Raw genomic sequence first — 22,313 nt, 5'->3', positions numbered from 1 at the left:
CAAGAGACGCACCCACACACATGAGCACCAGTACTCCAGAGAGGAAACTGACTCAAGAGACGCATCCGCACACGAGCACCAGTACTCTAGAGAGGAAACTGACTCAAGAGACGCACCCGCACACACGAGCACCAGTACTCCAAAGACTAAACTGACTCAAGAGATGCACCCGCACACACGAGCACCAGTACTCCAAAGACTAAACTGACTCGAGACCCACCCACACACACGAACACCAGTACTCCAGAGACTAAACTGACTCAAGAGATGCACCCGCACACGAGCACCAGTACTACAGAGATTTAACTGACTCAAGAAACACATCCACACACACAAGCACCAGTACTTCAGAGACTAAACTGACTCAAGAGACGCACTCACACAAACGAGCACCAGTACTCCAGAGACGCAACCGGACATATGGGCACCAGGTCTCCAGAGCCAAAACTGACTCGAGACGCACCCACACACAGGAGCACCAGGACTCCAGAGACAAAATGGACTACAGAGACGCACCCACACACGAGCACCAGTACTCTATAGACTAAACTGACTCGAGACGCACCCGCACACACGAGTACCAGTACTCCAGAGACTAAACTGACTCAAGAGACGCACCGCACATGAGCTCCAGTACTCCAGAGACTAAACTGACTCGAGACACACCCACACACACGAACACCAGTACTCCAGAGACTAAACTGACTCAAGAGATGCACCCGCACACGAGCACCAGTACTACAGAGATTTAACTGACTCAAGAAACACATCCACACACACAAGCACCAGTACTTCAGAGACTAAACTGACTCAAGAGACGCACTCACACAAACGAGCACCAGTACTCCAGAGACGCAACCGGACATATGGGCACCAGGTCTCCAGAGCCAAAACTGACTCGAGACGCACCCACACACAGGAGCACCAGGACTCCAGAGACAAAATGGACTACAGAGACGCACCCACACACGAGCACCAGTACTCTATAGACTAAACTGACTCGAGACGCACCCGCACACACGAGTACCAGTACTCCAGAGACTAAACTGACTCAAGAGACGCACCGCACATGAGCTCCAGTACTCCAGAGACTAAACTGACTCGAGACACACCCACACACACGAACACCAGTACTCCAGAGACTAAACTGACTCAAGAGATGCACCCGCACATGAGCACCAGTACTCTAGAGAGGAAACTGACTCAAGAGACGCACCCACACACATGAGCACCAGTACTCCAGAGAGGAAACTGACTCAAGAGACGCATCCGCACACGAGCACCAGTACTCTAGAGAGGAAACTGACTCAAGAGACGCACCCGCACACACGAGCACCAGTACTCCAAAGACTAAACTGACTCAAGAGATGCACCCGCACACGAGCACCAGTACTACAGAGATTAAACTGACTCAAGAAACACATCCACACACACAAGCACCAGTACTTCAAAGACAAAACTGACTCAAGAGACGCACTCACACAAACGAGCACCAGTACTCCAGAGACGCAACCGGACATATGGGCACCAGGTCTCCAGAGCCAAAACTGACTCGAGACGCACCCACACACAGGAGCACCAGGACTCCAGAGACAAAATGGACTACAGAGACGCACCCACACACGAGCACCAGTACTCTATAGACTAAACTGACTCGAGACGCACCCGCACACACGAGTACCAGTACTCCAGAGACTAAACTCACTCAAGAGACGCACCGCACATGAGCTCCAGTACTCCAGAGACTAAACTGACTCGAGACACACCCACACACACGAACACCAGTACTCCAGAGACTAAACTGACTCAAGAGATGCACCCGCACACGAGCACCAGTACTCTAGAGAGGAAACTGACTCAAGAGACGCACCCACACACATGAGCACCAGTACTCCAGAGAGGAAACTGACTCAAGAGACGCATCCGCACACGAGCACCAGTACTCTAGAGAGGAAACTGACTCAAGAGACGCACCCGCACACACGAGCACCAGTACTCCAGAGAGGAAACTGACTCAAGAGACGCACCCGCACACGAGCACCAGTACTCTAGAGAGGAAACTGACTCAAGAGACGCACCCACACACATGAGCACCAGTACTCCAGAGAGGAAACTGACTCAAGAGACGCACCCACACACACGAGCAGCAGGACTCCAGAAATGCAACCGGACACACAGGCACCAAGTCTCCAGAGACAAAACTGACTCAACAGACACACCCACACACACGAGCACCTGAACTCCAGAAATGCAACCGGACACACAGGCACCAAGTCTCCAGAGACAAAACTGCCCGTACTCCAGATGCGCGCCCATACCCCAGATGTGAGCCCGTAGTCCAGACACATGCTCCGACTCCAGACACAAGCCCATACTCCAGACACGCGCTCCGACCCCAGACGCAAGCTCCGACTCCAGACGCGCGCTCCGACTCCAGACGCGAGCCCATACTCCAGATGTGAGCCCGTAGTCCAAACACATGCTCCGACTCCAGACACGCGCTCCGACTCCAGACACAAGCCCATACTCCAGACACGCGCTCCGACTCCAGACACATGCTCCGACTCCAGACGCAAGCCCGTACTCCAGACACAAGCTCATACTCCAGACACAAGCCCATACTCCAGACACAAGCCCATACTCCAGACACAAGCCCATACTCCAGACGCGCGCTCCGACTCCAGACACAAGCCCATACTCCAGACACAAGCCCATACTCCAGACGTGAGCTTCAACTCCAGACGCGCGCTCCGACTCCAGACACAAGCCCATACTCCAGACGCGTGCTCCGACTCCAGACACAAGCCCATACTCCAGATGCGTGCTCCGACTCCAGACACAAGCCCATACTCCAGACACGCGCTCCGACTACAGACGTGAGCCCATAATCCAGATGTGAGCCCGTAGTCCAGACACATGCTCCGACTCCAGACGCAAGCCCGTACTCCAAACGCACACACACGCGAGCTCCTGGACTCCAGTGACTCACCCGCACTCCTCACTGACTTGTGACAGATAAGGTATAATGAATGGTAGACTGAGCGCTTCCTACTATGTACGTACCCTGAGATATGAGTCCAGGGAGCCGTTCTCCATGTATTCTGTTATAATCATGGTTAATTTGCCTGTAAAGCAGAGGCGGAGTGTCACTACATGGGTGAGCGGCCATGATACATTTCACTTACACTATCTTACTATTGCTGTGCATTTAGAGGGGCTGATTTTGGCTAGATAATGAGTGCCGACCAGCAAGTCATTTTGCAATCGTTTTCTGTCCTGATGGGAGCAATCAAGGCTTACTGACAATGGTTCTGCCCCTGTATGGATCATGTGGTGGGCAATAATGATGGTTTGTATTCTGGCATAAACCATCAGCATTCGATTATTGCACTTCCATTCAAATGAAGCCCTAGAAAAATCTTGTGATAGAACGGTGGAACCTAAGTTGGGTTGGTTGATGGATGAACACTTCTTTATATATTTGATTTGAATTGGTTTAAAAAAAAAAACATTTTTCTGAGTAAGACAAAGGAATAAAAACTCTCGCACTTTATGTGGTTGTAATGTACAATTAGTTATCTGCTTCTTATAGATCAATTGCTGAGAAGAAAGGACATCCTCTAGAAGAAGCTCCTTCCAGAATCTTCCATACAGCAGGGAGGATTCATGATAGTGTATACAATCGTATTAGGTGAATGGACGGAGAGATCTGTATTGAGAGAGATGTGTATTGTTCACAATGAGACTACTAATCTAATGCCACCATATGCCTCATGCCATCCTTCTCCAATATTTAGACTCTACCCCATGGTGTATTCTATGAGAAAGCATTGCATTACATACTCTTGGTCACGACACCCTCCAAGTGAATGACATTTGGGTGGTCAAACTGGGCCATGATGCTGGCCTCACTGAGAAAGTCTCGTCTCTGCTTCTCGTTATGACCGACTTTTAAAGTCTTGATGGCAACTGGAATCTCACGTTTCCCTGGTAGCTTCAACCGCCCATAGCAGACTTCTCCAAATTCCCCTAAGAAAGAAGAGATATGAGACACAAAAGGCATACGTCAGACAGGACTGCAGCAGATTTCTGTGAGGATACAATGGGTGGATAGGAGGAAGAAAATATCAGATCTCACCAGAACCTCAAATAGTATGAAGGACAACATTATTGAAAATGTGCCAACTACTGGGAAGGAGAAAAGGTGGCCTACAGGGGATAGGAGAAAAGGTATATTGAGGAGCACAGTGGATAGAAGCTACGGCCAATTAGTGATAGAAGAGAGGTATTAAAGCCTACTGAGAATTTTTTGGTGACACTAAAGACAAATGTATTAATTGTGCCTATGTCCGTTTTCTTTGGTTCCTCCCTGCTCCCAGTACAAGCGTTCAATGATTCTGGAGCAGCAGAGAATTTCATGGACTTTTCTCTGGTCAAAAAGAATGATAATGTCTCCACGAGAGGCCAACGATTTTTAGAGTTTGTGTACCATTCCGGCAAATATGATGCCCTCTCTAGATCTGAAGACCAATGTGATGTTTCTGAAGACGATTCCTTACATGTAATTGAACCTATATGTATCCTTGCTGCCATCTCGTCACCTTTCATTTCGTCACCTAGAGGTCATTTTCCAGTCTTAGAAGCACTTTGCTGTGAAGTCTTCTCTTCTCTCTTGTTACCCAGTTAAATGAACTGCTGAACTACTTTCTGGTTTCTAATGGTGACCCAAATGGAGACAAGGTACATAATACCTGGCCCTCATCATGTGCAGTTCAAATCCTCATGTCAAGCACCTCCTGGTTCTCTTCAGCCTTGTCTTATACCACAAGAACTCTGTGCAAAGATTTCCATAGACTTGGTTACTGATCTTCAAGGGTGCAAAGATTCATTACTATCCGAGTCATTGTGGACTGCGCTCTAAACTGACAAAATCTTGTTAAATTATAATCACTTCCATTTTCTCCATGGTTAAGTGTTTTAAAATAAATGAGCTGGTACAACGGCCTCCCAGCTCGCGTAGTCTCCGAGCACGTTTGCCAATTGTTTCCAGGTTCTGGAGGGCACTCTGCAAGAACTTAAAGATCTCCTCTTCTAAGTGTATCACTCCCAAAGTAATGGACAGATTGAGAGAATCAGTAAGTCCTTGGAGCAATATTTACAAATTTCCTCCAACTCTCTTCAAGATGATTGTCTGAATTTGCTTCTTTGGACCAAATCCACCCACAACAATGAAGTTTCAGAGTCTTCTGGGAGATCATCGATTGTTACAGTGTATGGCCGACAACTTCATCTTCCCCTGCCACTTACACCTAGAAGTCTGCTTCTGGTAATGAATATCATTGATCTGGACATGGATAATATCTAGACCAGATTTAGCTTTCCACCAAAAATATCCAATTTATGATTTGTTGAAAAAAGTTGGCTACTGGGTTTATTGTGCTATTCCAAATTGTTCGGTATATTAAATAGAACCTGTCAGCAGGATTTCACCCTATAAACTAAAGGCATGGCCATAATGGCTGTGATGGTGATCAATCAGATACCTGATGTGAAGGGATCCGCTCAGCGGCTGATGAATGCTCACCTTGTGAAGTTTTCATAAAATTATGTCTTGTGTGCTTCGTGGCAGGACATGGAGGCAGGGTCTTCTTCTGGTTCGCCGCCCTCCCCCCACCAGCCTCCTCTGCTTCTTCTACAACTCATTGATTATTAAGTGACCTGTCACGTCTCCATCATTGTGTGGACGGCGCGTACGCAGTTTGAGTTGGCGTCCTGTGCAGGACTTCAATAAAAAATGTACTGAGCCATAATCTTGATCTGTGCGCATGCGCCGCCTCTGCCAATACTTCTTTGAAGTCCTGCACACAGGACGCCGACTCACACCGCTCACGCACCATCCACACAATCATGGCAGCATGGAATCTTAAAAAGGAGGCAGACCGGAATAATAGACTAGAAGGGACATGGTTCTGAGAAGAGATTCTGGATCCCTAAAGAGGACATTAGTGATTCAGTCTTGGTCTAGAGAGTTTGTGCTAAGCTTTCTCTTTAACATAGTAACATAGTAACATAGTTAGTAAGGCCGAAAAAAGACATTTGTCCATCCAGTTCAGCCTATATTCCATCATAATAAATCCCCAGATCTACGTCCTTCTACAGAACCTAATAATTGTATGATACAATATTGTTCTGCTCCAGGAAGACATCCAGGCCTCTCTTGAACCCCTCGACTGAGTTCGCCATCACAACATCCTCAGGCAAGCAATTCCAGATTCTCACTGCCCTAACAGTAAAGAATCCTCTTCTATGTTGGTGGAAAAACCTTCTCTCCTCCAGACGCAAAGAATGCCCCCTTGTGCCCGTCACCTTCCTTGGTATAAACAGATCCTCAGCGAGATATTTGTATTGTCCCCTTATATACTTATACATGGTTATTAGATCGCCCCTCAGTCGTCTTTTTTCTAGACTAAATAATCCTAATTTCGCTAATCTATCTGGGTATTGTAGTTCTCCCATCCCCTTTATTAATTTTGTTGCCCTCCTTTGTACTCTCTCTAGTTCCATTATATCCTTCCTGAGCACCGGTGCCCAAAACTGGACACAGTACTCCATGTGCGGTCTAACTAGGGATTTGTACAGAGGCAGTATAATGCTCTCATCATGTGTATCCAGACCTCTTTTAATGCACCCCATGATCCTGTTTGCCTTGGCAGCTGCTGCCTGGCACTGGCTGCTCCAGGTAAGTTTATCATTAACTAGGATCCCCAAGTCCTTCTCCCTGTCAGATTTACCCAGTGGTTTCCCGTTCAGTGTGTAATGGTGATATTGATTCCTTCTTCCCATGTGTAGAACCTTACATTTATCATTGTTAAACCTCATCTGCCACCTTTCAGCCCAAGTTTCCAACTTATCCAGATCCATCTGTAGCAGAATACTATCTTCTCTTGTATTAACTGCTTTACATAGTTTTGTATCATCTGCAAATATCGATATTTTACTGTGTAAACCTTCTACCAGATCATTAATGAATATGTTGAAGAGAACAGGTCCCAATACCGACCCCTGCGGTACCCCACTGGTCACAGCGACCCAGTTAGAGACTATACCATTTATAACCACCCTCTGCTTTCTATCACTAAGCCAGTTACTAACCCATTTACACACAATTTCCCCCAGACCAAGCATTCTCATTTTGTGTACCAACCTCTTGTGCGGCACGGTATCAAACCCTTTGGAAAAATCGAGATATACCACGTCCAATGACTCACCGTGGTCCAGTCTATAGCTTACCTCTTCATAAAAACTGATTAGATTGGTTTGACAGGAGCGATTTCTCATAAACCCATGCTGATATGGAGTTAAACAGTTATTCTCATTGAGATAATCCAGAATAACATCCGTCAGAAACCCTTCAAATATTTTACCAACAATAGAGGTTAGACTTACTGGCCTATAATTTCCAGGTTCACTTTTAGAGCCCTTTTTGAATATTGGCACCACATTTGCTATGCGCCAGTCCTGCGGAACAGATCCTGTCGCTATAGAGTCCCTAAAAATAAGAAATAATGGTTTATCTATTACATTACTTAGTTCCCTTAGTACTCGTGGGTGTATGCCATCCGGACCCGGAGATTTATCTATTTTAATCTTATTTAGCCGATTTCGCACCTCTTCTTGGGTTAGATTGGTGACCCTTAATATAGGGTTTTCATTGTTTCTTGGGATTTCACCTAGCATTTCATTTTCCACCGTGAATACCGTGGAGAAGAAGGTGTTTAATATGTTAGCTTTTTCCTCGTCATCTACAACCATTCTTTCCTCACTATTTTTTAAGGGGCCTACATTTTCAGTTTTTATTCTTTTACTATTGATATAGTTGAAGAACAGTTTGGGATTAGTTTTACTCTCCTTAGCAATGTGCTTCTCTGTTTCCTTTTTGGCAGCTTTAATTAGTTTTTTAGATAAAGTATTTTTCTCCCTATAGTTTTTTAGAGCTTCAATGGTGCCATCCTGCTTTAGTAGTGCAAATGCTTTCTTTTTACTGTTAATTGCCTGTCTTACTTCTTTGTTTAGCCACATTGGGTTTTTCCTATTTCTAGTCCTTTTATTCCCACAAGGTATAAACCGCTTACACTGCCTATTTAGGATGTTCTTAAACATTTCCCATTTATTATCTGTATTCTTATTTCTGAGGATATTGTCCCAGTCTACCAGATTAAGGGCATCTCTAAGCTGGTCAAACTTTGCCTTCCTAAAGTTCAGTGTTTTTGTGACTCCCTGACAAGTCCCCCTAGTGAAAGACAGGTGAAACTGTACAATATTGTGGTCGCTATTTCCTAAATGCCCAACCACCTGCAGATTTGTTATTCTGTCAGGTCTATTAGATAGTATTAGGTCTAAAAGTGCTGCTCCTCTGGTTGGATTCTGCACCAATTGTGAAAGATAATTTTTCTTGGTTATTAGCAGAAACCTGTTGCCTTTATGGGTTTCACAGGTTTCACTTTCCCAGTTAATATCCGGGTAGTTAAAGTCCCCCATAACCAGGACCTCATTATGGGTTGCAGCTTCATCTATCTGCTTTAGAAGTAGACTTTCCATGGTTTCTGTTATATTTGGGGGTTTGTAACAGACCCCAATGAGAATTTTGTTACCATTTTTCCCTCCATGAATTTCGACCCATATGGACTCGACATCCTCATTTCCTTCGCTAATATCCTCCCTTAAAGTGGACTTTAGACAAGACTTTACATAGAGACAAACCCCTCCTCCTCTCCGATTTTTACGATCCTTTCTAAACAGACTGTAACCCTGTAAGTTAACTGCCCAGTCATAGCTTTCATCTAACCATGTCTCGGTTATTCCCACTATGTCAAAGTTACCTGTAGATATTTCTGCTTCTAGTTCTTCCATCTTGTTTGTCAGGCTTCTTTCTTCAATTACTCTCGTCTTGGGAAGTCTGACGAGCTCGGCACTCTTCCTGAATGTTCAATGCTGTTCTCCACCTCAGGTTTTGACAATCTCCCTAGGCCTCTTAAGGTTTGCTTAAAGACATCCCTGTGTCTTGGTATTGAGTCTCTAGAGTTCAGTTGCTATTTGGAGTGCTCCACCATCTACTTATATTGTGTATTCATCTTGCCAAACCTCTGAGATCCTCTTTCTTTCTGGTTAACCCTCTGCTAGCCATCTCCTGCAGTAACTCATTGGTTGCAGTAACATGTGATCTGTTAATGGACTTTGTAAAAACTGTGTATTCGTCCTTGCAAATACGCCTGAGGTTCCTCTGCCTTCCTGTGTGTACTGTGCCAGACTTGCCGTTTCTCACTTTGACTGCCCTCCTGGTCTTGTGGTTTACAGTATGTCCAAGTCCTCACTCCTGTTCTGTCCGCAACTGGGACTGTGTGTCCGCCGTGACCTGCAGCTTCATGAACCCAGCTAAGCAGGTGAGCCTAAAACTGGTGGTAGCGGAATAGGAGTACCAGTGGTTGGAAGTAACAGAAGAGCATACAGAGGACCACTGGTAATAGGAAAAGAGGAGTACCAAGGACTTCTAGTGATAGGATAAAGGGATTGCCAAGGACTACTGGTTATAGGAGAAGAGGAGTGCCAAGGACTACTGGTTATAGGAGAAGAGGAGTGCCAACAACATCTAGTTATAGGATAATGGGAGTGCCAAGGACATCTAGTGATAGGAGAAGAGGAGTGCCAAGGACTACTAGTTATAGGAGCAGAGGAGTGCCAAGGACATCTAGTGATAGGAGAAAAGGAGTGCCAAGGACATCTAGTTATAGGAGAAGAGGAGTGCCAAGGACATCTAGTGATAGGAGAAAAGGAGTGCCAAGGACATCTAGTTATAGGAGAAGAGGAGTGCCAAGGACTACTGGTTATAGGAGAAGAGGAGTGCCAACAACATCTAGTTATAGGATAATGGGAGTGCCAAGGACATCTAGTGATAGGAGAAGAGGAGTGCCAAGGACTACTAGTTATAGGAGAAGAGGAGTGCGAACAACATCTAGTGATAGGAGAAAAGGAGTGCCAAGGACATCTAGTTATAGGAGAAGAGGAGTGCCAAGGACATCTAGTGATAGGAGAAAAGGAGTGCCAAGGACATCTAGTTATAGGAGAAAAGGAGTGCCAAGGACATCTAGTTATAGGAGAAGAGGAGTGCCAAGGACATCTAGTGATAGGAGAAAAGGAGTGCCAAGGACTACTAGTGATAGGATGAGGGGAGTTCCAAGGACTATTGGTTATAGGAGAAGAGGAGTGCCAAGGACTACTAGTGATAGGAGAAGAGGAGTGTCAAGGGCATCTAGTGATAGGAGAAGGAGTGCCAACGACATCTAGTTATAGGAGAAGAGGAGTGCCAAGGACTTCTAGTTATAGGAGAAGAGGAGTGCCAAGGACATCTAGTGATAGGAGAAAAGGAGTGCCAAGGACTACTAGTTATAGGAGAAGAGGAGTGCCAAGGACATCTAGTTATAGGAGAAGAGGAGTGCCAAGGACTACTAGTTATAGGAGAAGAGGAGTGCCAAGGACATCTAGTGATAGGAGAAAAGGAGTGCCAAGGACATCTAGTTATAGGAGAAAAGGAGTGCCAAGGACATCTAGTTATAGGAGAAGAGGAGTGCCAAGGACTACTAGTGATAGGAGAAGAGGAGTGTCAAGGGCATCTAGTGATAGGAGAAAGAGTGCCAACGACATCTAGTTATAGGAGAAGAGGAGTGCCAAGGACTTCTAGTGATAGGAGAAGAGGAGTGCCAAGGACTTCTAGTGATAGGAGAAGAGGAGTGCCAAGGACTACTAGTGATAGGAGAAGAGGAGTGCCAACGACATCTAGTTATAGGAGAAGAGGAGTGCCAAGGACATCTAGTTATAGGAGAAGAGGAGTGCCAAGGACTACTAGTGATAGGATAAGGGGAGTGCCAAGGACTTCTAGTGATAGGATAAGGGGAGTGCCAAGGGCTTCTAGTGATAGAAGAGCAGTGCCAAGGAGTCGGACTTCTAGTGATAGGATAAAGGGATTGCCAAGGACATCTAGTTATAGGAGAAGAGGAGTGCCAAGCACTTCTAGTGATAGAAGGAGTGCCAAGGACTTCTAGTGATAGGAGAAGAGGAGTGCCAAGGACTTCTAGTGATAGGAGGAGAGGAGTGCCAAGGACTTCTAGTGATAGGAGAAGAGGAGTGCCAAAAACTTCTAGTGATAAGAGAAGAGGAGTGCCAAGGACTTCTAGTGATAGGAGGAGTGCCAAGGACTACTAGTGATAGGATAAGGGGATTGCCAAGGACTACTGGTTATAGGAGAAGAGGAGTGCCAAGGACTACTAGTGATAGGATAAGGGGATTGCCAAGAACTACTGGTTATAGGAGAAGAGGAGTGCCAAGGACTTCTAGTGATAGGAGAAGAGGAGTGCCAAGGACTTCTAGTGATAGGATAAGGGGATTGCCAAGGACTACTAGTGATCGGATAAGGGGATTGCCAAGGACTACTAGTGATAGGAAAAGGGGAGTGCCAAGGACTACTGGTTATAGGATAAGGGGAGTGCCAAGGACTACTAGTGATAGGATAAGGGGATTGCCAACGACATCTAGTGATAGGATAAGGGGATTGCCAAGGACTACTGGTTATAGGAGAAGAGGAGTGCCAAGGACTACTGGTTATAAGATAAGGGAATTGCCAAGGACTACTGGTTATAGAAGAGGAGTGCCAAGGACTTCTAGTGATAGGATAAGGGGAGTGCCAAGGGCTTCTAGTGATAGAAGAGCAGTGCCAAGGAGTCGGACTTCTAGTGATAGGATAAAGGGATTGCCAAGGACATCTAGTTATAGGAGAAGAGGAGTGCCAAGCACTTCTAGTGATAGGAGGAGTGCCAAGGACTTCTAGTGATAGGAGAAGAGGAGTGCCAAGGACTTCTAGTGATAGGAGGAGAGGAGTGCCAAGGACTTCTAGTGATAAGAGAAGAGGAGTGCCAAGGACTTCTAGTGATAGGAGGAGTGCCAAGGACTACTAGTGATAGGATAAGGGGATTGCCAAGGACTACTGGTTATAGGAGAAGAGGAGTGCCAAGGACTACTAGTGATAGGATAAGGGGATTGCCAAGAACTACTGGTTATAGGAGAAGAGGAGTGCCAAGGACTTCTAGTGATAGGAGAAGAGGAGTGCCAAGGACTTCTAGTGATAGGATAAGGGGATTGCCAAGGACTACTAGTGATCGGATAAGGGGATTGCCAAGGACTACTAGTGATAGGATAAGGGGAGTGCCAAGGACTACTGGTTATAGGATAAGGGGAGTGCCAAGGACTACTAGTGATAGGATAAGGGGATTGCCAACGACATCTAGTGATAGGATAAGGGGATTGCCAAGGACTACTGGTTATAGGAGAAGAGGAGTGCCAAGGACTACTGGTTATAAGATAAGGGGATTGCCAAGGACTACTGGTTATAGAAGAGGAGTGCCAAGGACTTCTAGTGATAGGAGAAGAGGAGTGCCAAGGACTTCTAGTGATAGGATAAGGGGATTGCCAAGGACTACTGGTTATAAGAGAAGAGGAGTGCCAAGGACTTCTAGTGATAGGATAAGGGGATTGCCAAGGACTACTAGTGATAGGATAAGGGGATTGCCAAGGACTACTGGTTATAGGAGAAGAGGAGTGCCAAGGACTACTAGTGATAGGATAAGGGGATTGCCAAGGACTACTAGTGATAGGATAAGGGGATTGCCAAGGACTACTGGTTATAGGAGAAGAGGAGTGCCAAGGACTTCTAGTGATAGGAGAAGAGGAGTGCCAAGGACTTCTATTGATAGGAGGAGTGCCAAGGACTACTAGTGATAGGAGAAGAGGAGTGCCAAGGACTTCTAGTGATAGGAGAAGAGGAGTGCCAAGGACTTCTAGTGATAGGAGAAGGGGAGTGCCAAGGATTACTAGTGATAGCAGAAGGGGATTGCCAAGGACTTCTAGTGATAGGAGAAGGGGAGTGCCAAGGACTACTGGCCATAGGAGAAGAGGAGTGCCAAGGACTTCTAGTGATAGGAGAAGAGGAGTGCCAAGGATTACTAGTGATAGGAGAAGGGGAGTGCCAAGGACTACTAGTGATAGGATAAGGGGAGTGCCAAGGACTACTGGTTATAGGATAAGGGGAGTGCCAAGGACTACTAGTGATAGGATAAGGGGATTGCCAATGACATCTAGTGATAGGATAAGGGGATTGCCAAGGACTACTGGTTATAGGAGAAGAGGAGTGCCAAGGACTACTGGTTATAAGATAAGGGGATTGCCAAGGACTACTGGTTATAGAAGAGGAGTGCCAAGGACTTCTAGTGATAGGAGAAGAGGAGTGCCAAGGACTTCTAGTGATAGGATAAGGGGATTGCCAAGGACTACTGGTTATAAGAGAAGAGGAGTGCCAAGGACTTCTAGTGATAGGATAAGGGGATTGCCAAGGACTACTAGTGATAGGATAAGGGGATTGCCAAGGACTACTGGTTATAGGAGAATAGGAGTGCCAAGGACTACTAGTGATAGGATAAGGGGATTGCCAAGGACTACTAGTGATAGGATAAGGGGATTGCCAAGGACTACTGGTTATAGGAGAAGAGGAGTGCCAAGGACTTCTAGTGATAGGAGAAGAGGAGTGCCAAGGACTTCTATTGATAGGAGGAGTGCCAAGGACTACTAGTGATAGGAGAAGAGGAGTGCCAAGGACTTCTAGTGATAGGAGAAGAGGAGTGCCAAGGACTTCTAGTGATAGGAGAAGGGGAGTGCCAAGGATTACTAGTGATAGCAGAAGGGGATTGCCAAGGACTTCTAGTGATAGGAGAAGGGGAGTGCCAAGGACTACTGGCCATAGGAGAAGAGGAGTGCCAAGGACTTCTAGTGATAGGAGAAGAGGAGTGCCAAGGATTACTAGTGATAGGAGAAGGGGAGTGCCAAGGAATACTGGCCATAGGAGAAGAGGAGTGCCAAGGACTTCTAGTGATAGGAGAAGAGGAGTGCCAAGGACTTCTAGTGATAGGAGAAGAGGAGTGCTAAGGACTACTAGTGATAGGAGAAGGGGAGTGCCAAGGACTACTGGCCATAAGAGAAGAAGAGTGCCAAGGACTTCTAGTGATTGAATAAGGGGAGTGCCAAGGACTTCTAGTGATAGGAGAAGAGGAGTGCCAAGGACATCTAGTGATAGGAGAAGAGGAGTGCCAAGGACTACTAGTGATAGGATAAGGGGACTGCCAAGGACTTCTAGTGATAGGAGAAGAGGAGTGCCAACGACATCTAGTTATAGGAGAAGAGGAGTGCCAAGGACATCTAGTTATAGGAGAAGAGGAGTGCCAAGGACTACTAGTGATAGGATGAGGGGAGTTCCAAAGACTATTGGTTATAGGAGAAGAGGAGTGCCAAGGACTACTAGTGATAGGAGAAGAGGAGTGTCAAGGACATCTAGTGATAGGAGAAGGAGTGCCAATGACATCTAGTTATAGGAGAAGAGGAGTGCCAAGGACTTCTAGTGATAGGAGAAGAGGAGTGCCAAGGACTACTAGTGATAGGAGAAGAGGAGTGCCAACGACATCTAGTTATAGGAGAAGAGGAGTGCCAAGGACTACTAGTGATAGGATAAGGGGAGTGCCAAGGACTTCTAGTGATAGGATAAGGGGAGTGCCAAGGGCTTCTAGTGATAGAAGAGCAGTGCCAAGGTGTCGGACTTCTAGTGATAGGATAAAGGGATTGCCAAGGACATCTAGTTATAGGAGAAGAGGAGTGCCAAGGACTACTAGTGATAGGAGGAGTGCCAAGGACTTCTAGTGATAGGAGAAGAGGAGTGCCAAGGACTTCTAGTGATAGGAGGAGTGCCAAGGACTTCTAGTGATAGGAGAAGAGGAGTGCCAAGGACTTCTAGTGATAGGAGAAGAGGAAAGCCAAGGACTTCTAGTGATAGGAGAAGAGGAGTGCCAAGGACTTCTAGTGATAGGAGGAGTGCCAAGGACTTCTAGTGATAGGAGGAGTGCCAAGGACTACTAGTGATAGGAGAAGAGGAAAGCCAAGGACTACTAGTGATAGGATAAGGGGATTGCCAAGGACTTCTAGTGATAGAAGAGGAGTGCCAAGGACTTCTAGTGATAGGAGAAGAGGAGTGCCAAGGACTTCTAGTGATAGGAGAAGAGGAGTGCCAAGGACTTCTAGTGATAGGAGAAGAGGAGTGCCAAGGACTTCTAGTGATAGGAGAAGAGGAGTGCCAAGGACTTCTAGTGATAGGATAAGGGGACTGCCAAGGACTTCTAGTGATAGGAGAAGAGGAGTGCCAAGGACTACTAGTGATAGGAGAAGAGGAGTGCCAAGGATTACTAGTGATAGGAGAAGAGGAGTGCCAAGGACTTTTAGTGATAGGATAAGGGGAGTTCCAAGGACTTTTAGTGATAGGATAAGGGGAGTGCCAAGGACTTCTAGTGATAGGAAGAGAGGAGTGCCAAGGACTTCTATTGATAGGAGAAGAGGAGTGCCAAGGACTACTAGTGATAGGAGAAGAGGAGTGCCAATGACTACTAGTGATAGGAGAAGGGGAGTGCCAAGGACTTCTAGTGAAAGGAGAAGGGGAGTGCCAAGGACTACTAGTGATAGGAGAAGGGGAGTGCCAAGGACTACTGGCCATAGGAGAAGAGGCGCACAGTGGACTACTGGAGATAGGAGGAGTACTGATGAAGTACATAGGATTGCTACTGATGGGAGAAGAGGCACGCCAAGTACTAATAGTGATAGGAGAAGAGGCACAACAAGGATTACTCTTAATTGGAGAAGAGGTCTACCTGGGCTTTCAAGTGTTGAGGCATCAAGCAGTCGCTCACCATGGACTCGAGTTCTATATTAGTATGGGCATTTAGGGATCAGGCTCCCAGGTGACATTAGCATGCAAACAATAATTAGAATGTAGCATAATTGTACAAACCAGATCCAATAATCTTTTCAATCTTGATTCTAGAAGCCTCGATCTCACGAGCAAATTCAAGGACAGCATGGCAAGGATCCTCGTATGTGTGAGGATCAACGTAGAGCTTAGACTCTGCCAAAGTGACTGCAAGACAGAGAAATGGAGAGTCCACCATCACTTCTCATAGAACCCATTCTATCTGACACCAGACTGATGACATAAGGGGATCCAGCAATCCACCAATACACCTGCAGAGTAGTAATAAAGTGGTAATTGTCCCACTTTCTCCTCCAGTCAAGCCCACCTTTACTACAGAATAGATCGGAAGCAATATCATTACAAAGGATATATCTAGCTTGTTCTGGAGGTTAAAGAGGAAGTTGAGATCCAAAATTTCAACTTTTGCTTCTGTAATTGTAATTCCTCAGCATGATAATAACTTGTGGCGATGGAAGCAACTAATGATATTAACTGATTAATCTTCTTCCGCTGAATCCAACGTACTTTGTCCGTTCTGGTAATGCATTTTCTCCTCGTCAGAGTCCTGGAAAGCCTTGCTGTATCCACAGTGGCTATGGAAGGAGACAGACAACACTCAGAGGAGCTCGCATGGGAGCAGATACATATAGACGAGCACGCCGTCCCCGGCCCACGCTGCATCGCACAGAATCTCACCGTTTTTTACAGATCAGCACAGCGAGGAGAATAACAAGTCCGGTAATTAATGTCAGGCAAATCCAGACAATCGTCATGGTGTCATACCTAAGAGCCACTGAGACATAAGAACAATGCCAAACCATTGAGAGTGATATGAGCACAGGTATAATAACTACATATACAGCACACAACCGGGCAGATAGTGTATGAAAAATGTCTATAGATCACATATTACTGTATATAACGGGGCAGATAGTGTATGAAAAATGTCTATAGATCACATATTATAGTATATAACAGGGCAGGTGTGGAGTATTATAACTATACATACTGTACTACAGTATATAACTGGGCAGATACAGTAAAAATGTCTATAGATCACTGTAGCATGGCTAAAGGTTGTGTAGTCGACGGGAGATATGTTTCACATAGGTGGCTTGTCGCTGTAACATAACCCTGCCTATCTATATGTGTTTCAGGACCTGTGGTGATGTCATAACCACATGTCTAATCATGTGATGGGTTCCTGGGTGTGGTTAGTCCTATAAAAGAAGGGCTAATGTTTAACACAGCAGATATGTGTGGAGGTGAAACCCTTCTGAGTGTGTTAAGGCTCCAGGACTGAGCCTGAAGGACTGGACACTTGTTTTCTTCCCTGAGCCAGAGGCTATTTGTTTTCTGTTATTTTTACCAAATGGTTTATGATGCAATAAACCTTTGTGAACTTTTAAAGGAACGTGCCTCTTGAGTGTCAGCCGTCGCACCTGAGTGAGTGAAATCCCTACAATCACATATTACAGTATATATAGGTAAGATATGGAGTATAATGACTATATATCACACATTACAGTAGATAATGGGCAGAAATGGAGTATAATGATCACATACTGTATTACAGTATATACAGTGCCTTGCAAAAGTATTCGACTCCTTGGAACTTTTCAACCTTTTCCCACATATCGTGCTTCAAACATAAAGATACAAAATGTAAATTTTTGGTGAAGAATCAACAAGTGGAACACAATTGTGAAGTTGATCGAAATTATTGCTTATTTTAACTTTTTGTGGAAATTCGAAAAGTGGGGCATGCAATATTATTCGGCCCCTGTACCTTAATACTTTGTTGCGCCCCTTTTGCTGCGATTACAAGTCTCTTGGGGTTTGTCTCTATCAGTTTTGTACATTGAGAGACTGAAATTCTCGCCCATTCTTCCTTGGCAAACAGCTGGAGCTCAGTGAGGTTGATGGAGATCGTTTGTGAACAGCAGTTTTCAGCTCTTTCCACAGATTCTCCATTGGATTGAGGTCTGGACTTTGACTTGACCATTCTACACCTGGATACGTATATTTGTGAACCGTTCCATTGTAGATTTTACTTTATGTTTGGGATCATTGTCTTGTTGGAAGACAAATCTCCGTCCCAGTCTCAGGTCTTTTGCAGACTCCAACAGGTTTTCTTCAAGAATGGTCCTGTATTTGGCTCCATCCATCTTCCCATCAATTTTAACCATCTTCCCTGTCCCTGCTGAAGAAAAGCAGGCCCAAACCATGATGCTGCCACCACCATGTTTGACAGTGGGGATGGTGTGTTCAGGGTGATGAGCTGTGTTGCCTTTACGCCAAACATATCTTTTGACATTGTTGCCCAAAAGTTCGATTTTGGTTTCATCTGACCAGAGCACCTTCTTCCACATGTTTGGTGTCTCCCAGGTGGCTTGTTGCAAACTTTAGATGACACTTTTTATGGATATCTTTGAGAAATGGCTTTCTTCTTGCCACTCTTCCATAAAGGCCAGATTTGTGCAGTGTACGACTGATTGTTGTCCTATGGACAGACTGTCCCACCTCAGCTGTAGATCTCTGCAGTTCATCCAGCGTGATCATGGGCCTCTTGGCTGCACCTCTGATCGTCTTCTCCTTGTTTGAGATGAAAGTTTAGAGGGACGGCCGGGTCTTGGTAGATTTGCAGTGGTATGATGCTCCTTCCATTTCAATTTGATCGCTTGCATAGTGCTCCTTGGGATGTTTAAAGTTTTGGAAATCATTTTGTATCCAAATCCGGCTTTAATCTTCTCCACAACAGTATCACGGACCTGCCTGTTGTGTTCCTTGGTCTTCATGATGCTCTCTGTGCGTCAAACAGAACCCTGAGACTATCACAGAGCAGGTGCATTTATACGGAGACTTGATTACACACAGGTGGATTATATTTATCATCATTAGGCATTTAGGACAGCACTGGATCATTCAGAGATCCACAATGAACTTCTGCACTGAAAGTAAAGGGGCCGAATAATATTGCACGCCCCACTTTTCAGTTTTTGATTTTCCACAAAAATTTAAAATAACCAATACATTTCGTTCCACTTCACAATTGTGTTCCACTTGTTGTTGATTCTTCACCAAAAAAAAACATTTGGTATCTTTATGTTTCAAGCATGATATGTGGGGAAAGGATGAAAAGTTGAAAAGGCAGTGTAATGGGGCAGATAGAGTATATTGACTATATATCACACATCACAGTATATAATGGGGCAGATATGGAGTATAATGACTATACATCTGTCACGTCCACTCTGACTGGTTGGCACGAGCGATGGAGTGTGGCCCCACTGTGCCACAGACCAGACTACCCTGGAAGGGGCGCGACTAAGCAGCTTCCTTGTGTTCACTGGAGCCTCTAGTGGTGAGGTCAGGCTTGTGCAGCAGGTAGGTGCCAGGTACCACTCCAGGGTGAGGTCTGGCTGTGGCTGCTGATCCCACTGGGGGACGGAACCCTGACAGGCAGGTGGGCACGGCTGAGACACAGGCAGGCGGACAAGTACGGCTGAGACACAGGCAGGCGGACAGGTACGGCTGAGACACAGGCAGGCGGACAGGTACGGCTGAGACACAGGCAGGCGGACAGGTACGGCTAAGACACAGGCAGGTGGGCACGGCTGAGACACAGGCAGGTGGGCACGGCTGAGACACAGGCAGGTAAGCACGGCTAAGACACAGGCAGGCGGACAGGTACGGCTAAGACACAGGCAGGCGGACAGGTACGGCTGAGACACAGGCAGGTGGGCACGGCTGAGACACAGGCAGGCGGACAGGTACGGCTGAGACACAGGCAGGCGGACAGGTACGGCTGAGACACAGGCAGGCGGACAAGTACGGCTGAGACACAGGCAGGCGGACAGGTACGGCTGAGACACAGGCAGGCGAACAGGTACGGCTGAGACACAGGCAGGCGGACAAGTATGGCTGAGACACAGGCAGGCGGACAGGTACGGCTGAGACACAGGCAGGCGGACAGGTACGGCTGAGACACAGGCAGGTGGGCACGGCTGAGACACAGGCAGGTGGGCACGGCTGAGACACAGGCAGGCGGACAGGTACGGCTGAGACACAGGCAGGCGGACAGGTACGGCTAAGACACAGGCAGGCGGACAGGTACGGCTGAGACACAGGCAGGCGGACAGGTACGGCTGAGACACAGGCAGGTGGACAGGTACGGCTGAGACACAGGCAGGCGGACAGGTACGGCTGAGACACAGGCAGGCGGACAGGTACGGCTGAGACACAGGCAGGCGGACAGGTACGGCTGAGACACAGGCAGGCGGACAGGTACGGCTGAGACACAGGCAGGCGGACAGGTACGGCTGAGACACAGGCAGGTGGGCACGGCTGAGACACAGGCAGGTGGGCACGGCTGAGACACAGGCAGGCGGACAGGTACGGCTGAGACACAGGCAGGCGGACAGGTACGGCTGAGACACAGGCAGGCGGACAGGTACGGCTAAGACACAGGCAGGTGGGCACGGCTGAGACACAGGCAGGCGGACAGGTACGGCTGAGACACAGGCAGGCGGACAGGTACGGCTGAGACACAGGCAGGCGGACAGGTACGGCTGAGACACAGGCAGGTGGACACGGCTGAGACAGAAGGGACAGGAACTGCCTTGGGAGGCACAGGAAAACGGACAGGTGCGAGTGATATATGGGAACAGGTAGGGACCTGTTCAGACTGTAGGAGAAGGGACTGATTCAGGGAGCACAAAGACCCGCGAGGTGCGGAACGAGAGCAGAGCAGAACCGTGAGGAGCAGAGCAGGGCAGAACAGCAAGGAGCAGAGCAAAGCCGCAGGGTGTGGCGCAAAGAGCAGAGCAGAACCGCAGGGTGCAGAGCAAAATCAGGATGAAGAGCAAAGAGCAGAGCAAGGTCGCAGAGTGCAGAGCCAAGAGCAGAGCAAAGCCGCAGGGTGCGAAGCCAAGAGCAGAACAAAGCCGCAGAGTACAGAGATGAGAGCAGAGCAAAAGCCACAGTGCGGAGCCGAGAGCAGAGCAAAGCCGCAGAGTGAGGAGCCGAGAGCAAAGCAAAAGCCACAGAGTGTGGAGCCGAGAGCAGAGCAAAGCCGCAGAATGCGGAGCAGAGCAAAGCCGCAGGGTGAGGAGCGGAGAGCAGAAGGAGTGAATACAAGAAAACACACAGAGAGATAGGATAGACTCAAGACAGGAACACAAACGGACAGGTATAGGACTTAGTTCAGACAAGGACAGGTACGAGATAATGCACGGAAATGAGGATACAGACGGCAGAAACAAGAGACACAGAACACAGGTACAGGCCAGGGTATGAAGCCCCACTGGGTGGCAAACACAAGAGTAACAGAACACAGGTACAGGCCAGGGTATGAAGCTCCACTGGGTGGCAGACTGTTGTGAATTCTGTGGCCAAGCTCCCTCCTGTGGATGAGAGTGGTACTGCGGCTTCTGAGTTTCCTTCCTCAGGTGATGAGGTTAAGTCGTTAGGTGCTGCTCTATTTAACTCCACCTGGTGCTTTGATCCTGGCCTCCAGTCAATGTTCTAGTATTGGTCTTGCTTCCTCCTGGATCGTTCCTGTGGCCTGTCTATCCTGCATAAGCTAAGTTTTGCTTGTGTTATTTTTGTTTGCTATTTTTTCTGTCCAGCTTGCTATATTGGTTTTTATTGCTTGCTGGAAGCTCTGAGACGCAGAGGGAGCACCTCCGTACCGTTAGTCAGTGCGGAGGGTCTTTTTGCCCCTCTGCGTGGTTGTTTGTAGGTTTTTGTGTTGACCGCAAAGCTATCTTTCCTATCCTCGGTCTATTCAGTTGCTAAATCTATTTCATCTCTGTGTTTGTATTTTCATCTTACTCACAGTCATTATATGTGGGGGGCTGCCTTTTCCTTTGGGGAATTTCTCTGAGGCAAGGTAGGCTTATTTTTCTATCTTCAGGGCTAGTTAGTTTCTCAGGCTGTGCCGAGTTGCATAGGGAGCGTTAGGCGCAATCCACGGCTGCCTCTAGTGTGGTGTGTTAGGATTAGGGATTGCGGTCAGCAGAGTTCCCACGTCTCAGAGCTCGTCCTTTGTTTTTGGTATTTGTCAGGTCACTTTGTGTGCTCTGAACTTCAATGTCCATTGTGGTTCTGAATTACCTATTCATAACAGTACTGGAGGCCCAAAGTAATAATGCTTCTCAATAAAGGGAAAAGAGAAGTTCTGAGACCATTTTTTTTTCTTTGCACTGTGTTCTGTCTTTCTTTTCCCCTTTACATCAGGGTGGTTCAGAACACAGGTGTGGACATGGACATTCAAGGTCTGTTCTCTTTGATGGATAATCTCGCTATAAATGTTCAGAATATTCAAGATTTAGTGGTTCAGAATCCTATGTTAGAACCTAAAATTCCTATTCCTGAGTTATTTTCTGGAGATAGAGCTAAGTTTTTGAATTTTAAAAATAAT

At 46.8% G+C, this 22,313-nt stretch overlaps 1 protein-coding gene across 1 annotated transcript in view; it reads right to left on the bottom strand.

Moving 5' to 3' along the window:
* The window catches only part of EPHA8 (EPH receptor A8), a 118,087-nt gene that overhangs the window by 10,589 nt on the left and 85,185 nt on the right, over window positions 1–22,313 (bottom strand). The window contains exons 8-12 of the mRNA XM_069741784.1: window positions 16,586–16,682; window positions 16,415–16,482; window positions 15,929–16,054; window positions 3,844–4,029; window positions 3,064–3,125 (exon numbers count right to left, since the gene is read on the bottom strand). Of these exons, the coding sequence (XP_069597885.1) occupies window positions 3,064–3,125; window positions 3,844–4,029; window positions 15,929–16,054; window positions 16,415–16,482; window positions 16,586–16,682 (539 nt within the window). The remainder of the gene's footprint in view (window positions 1–3,063; window positions 3,126–3,843; window positions 4,030–15,928; window positions 16,055–16,414; window positions 16,483–16,585; window positions 16,683–22,313) is intronic.

Source organism: Ranitomeya imitator, chromosome 10 (assembly GCF_032444005.1).
Source record: "Ranitomeya imitator isolate aRanImi1 chromosome 10, aRanImi1.pri, whole genome shotgun sequence".
In the NCBI taxonomy this organism is placed as follows: Eukaryota; Metazoa; Chordata; class Amphibia; order Anura; family Dendrobatidae; genus Ranitomeya; species Ranitomeya imitator.
Note: the sequence above shows the minus strand (reverse complement) of the source record. Positions and strands in the feature narration are given on the sequence as shown.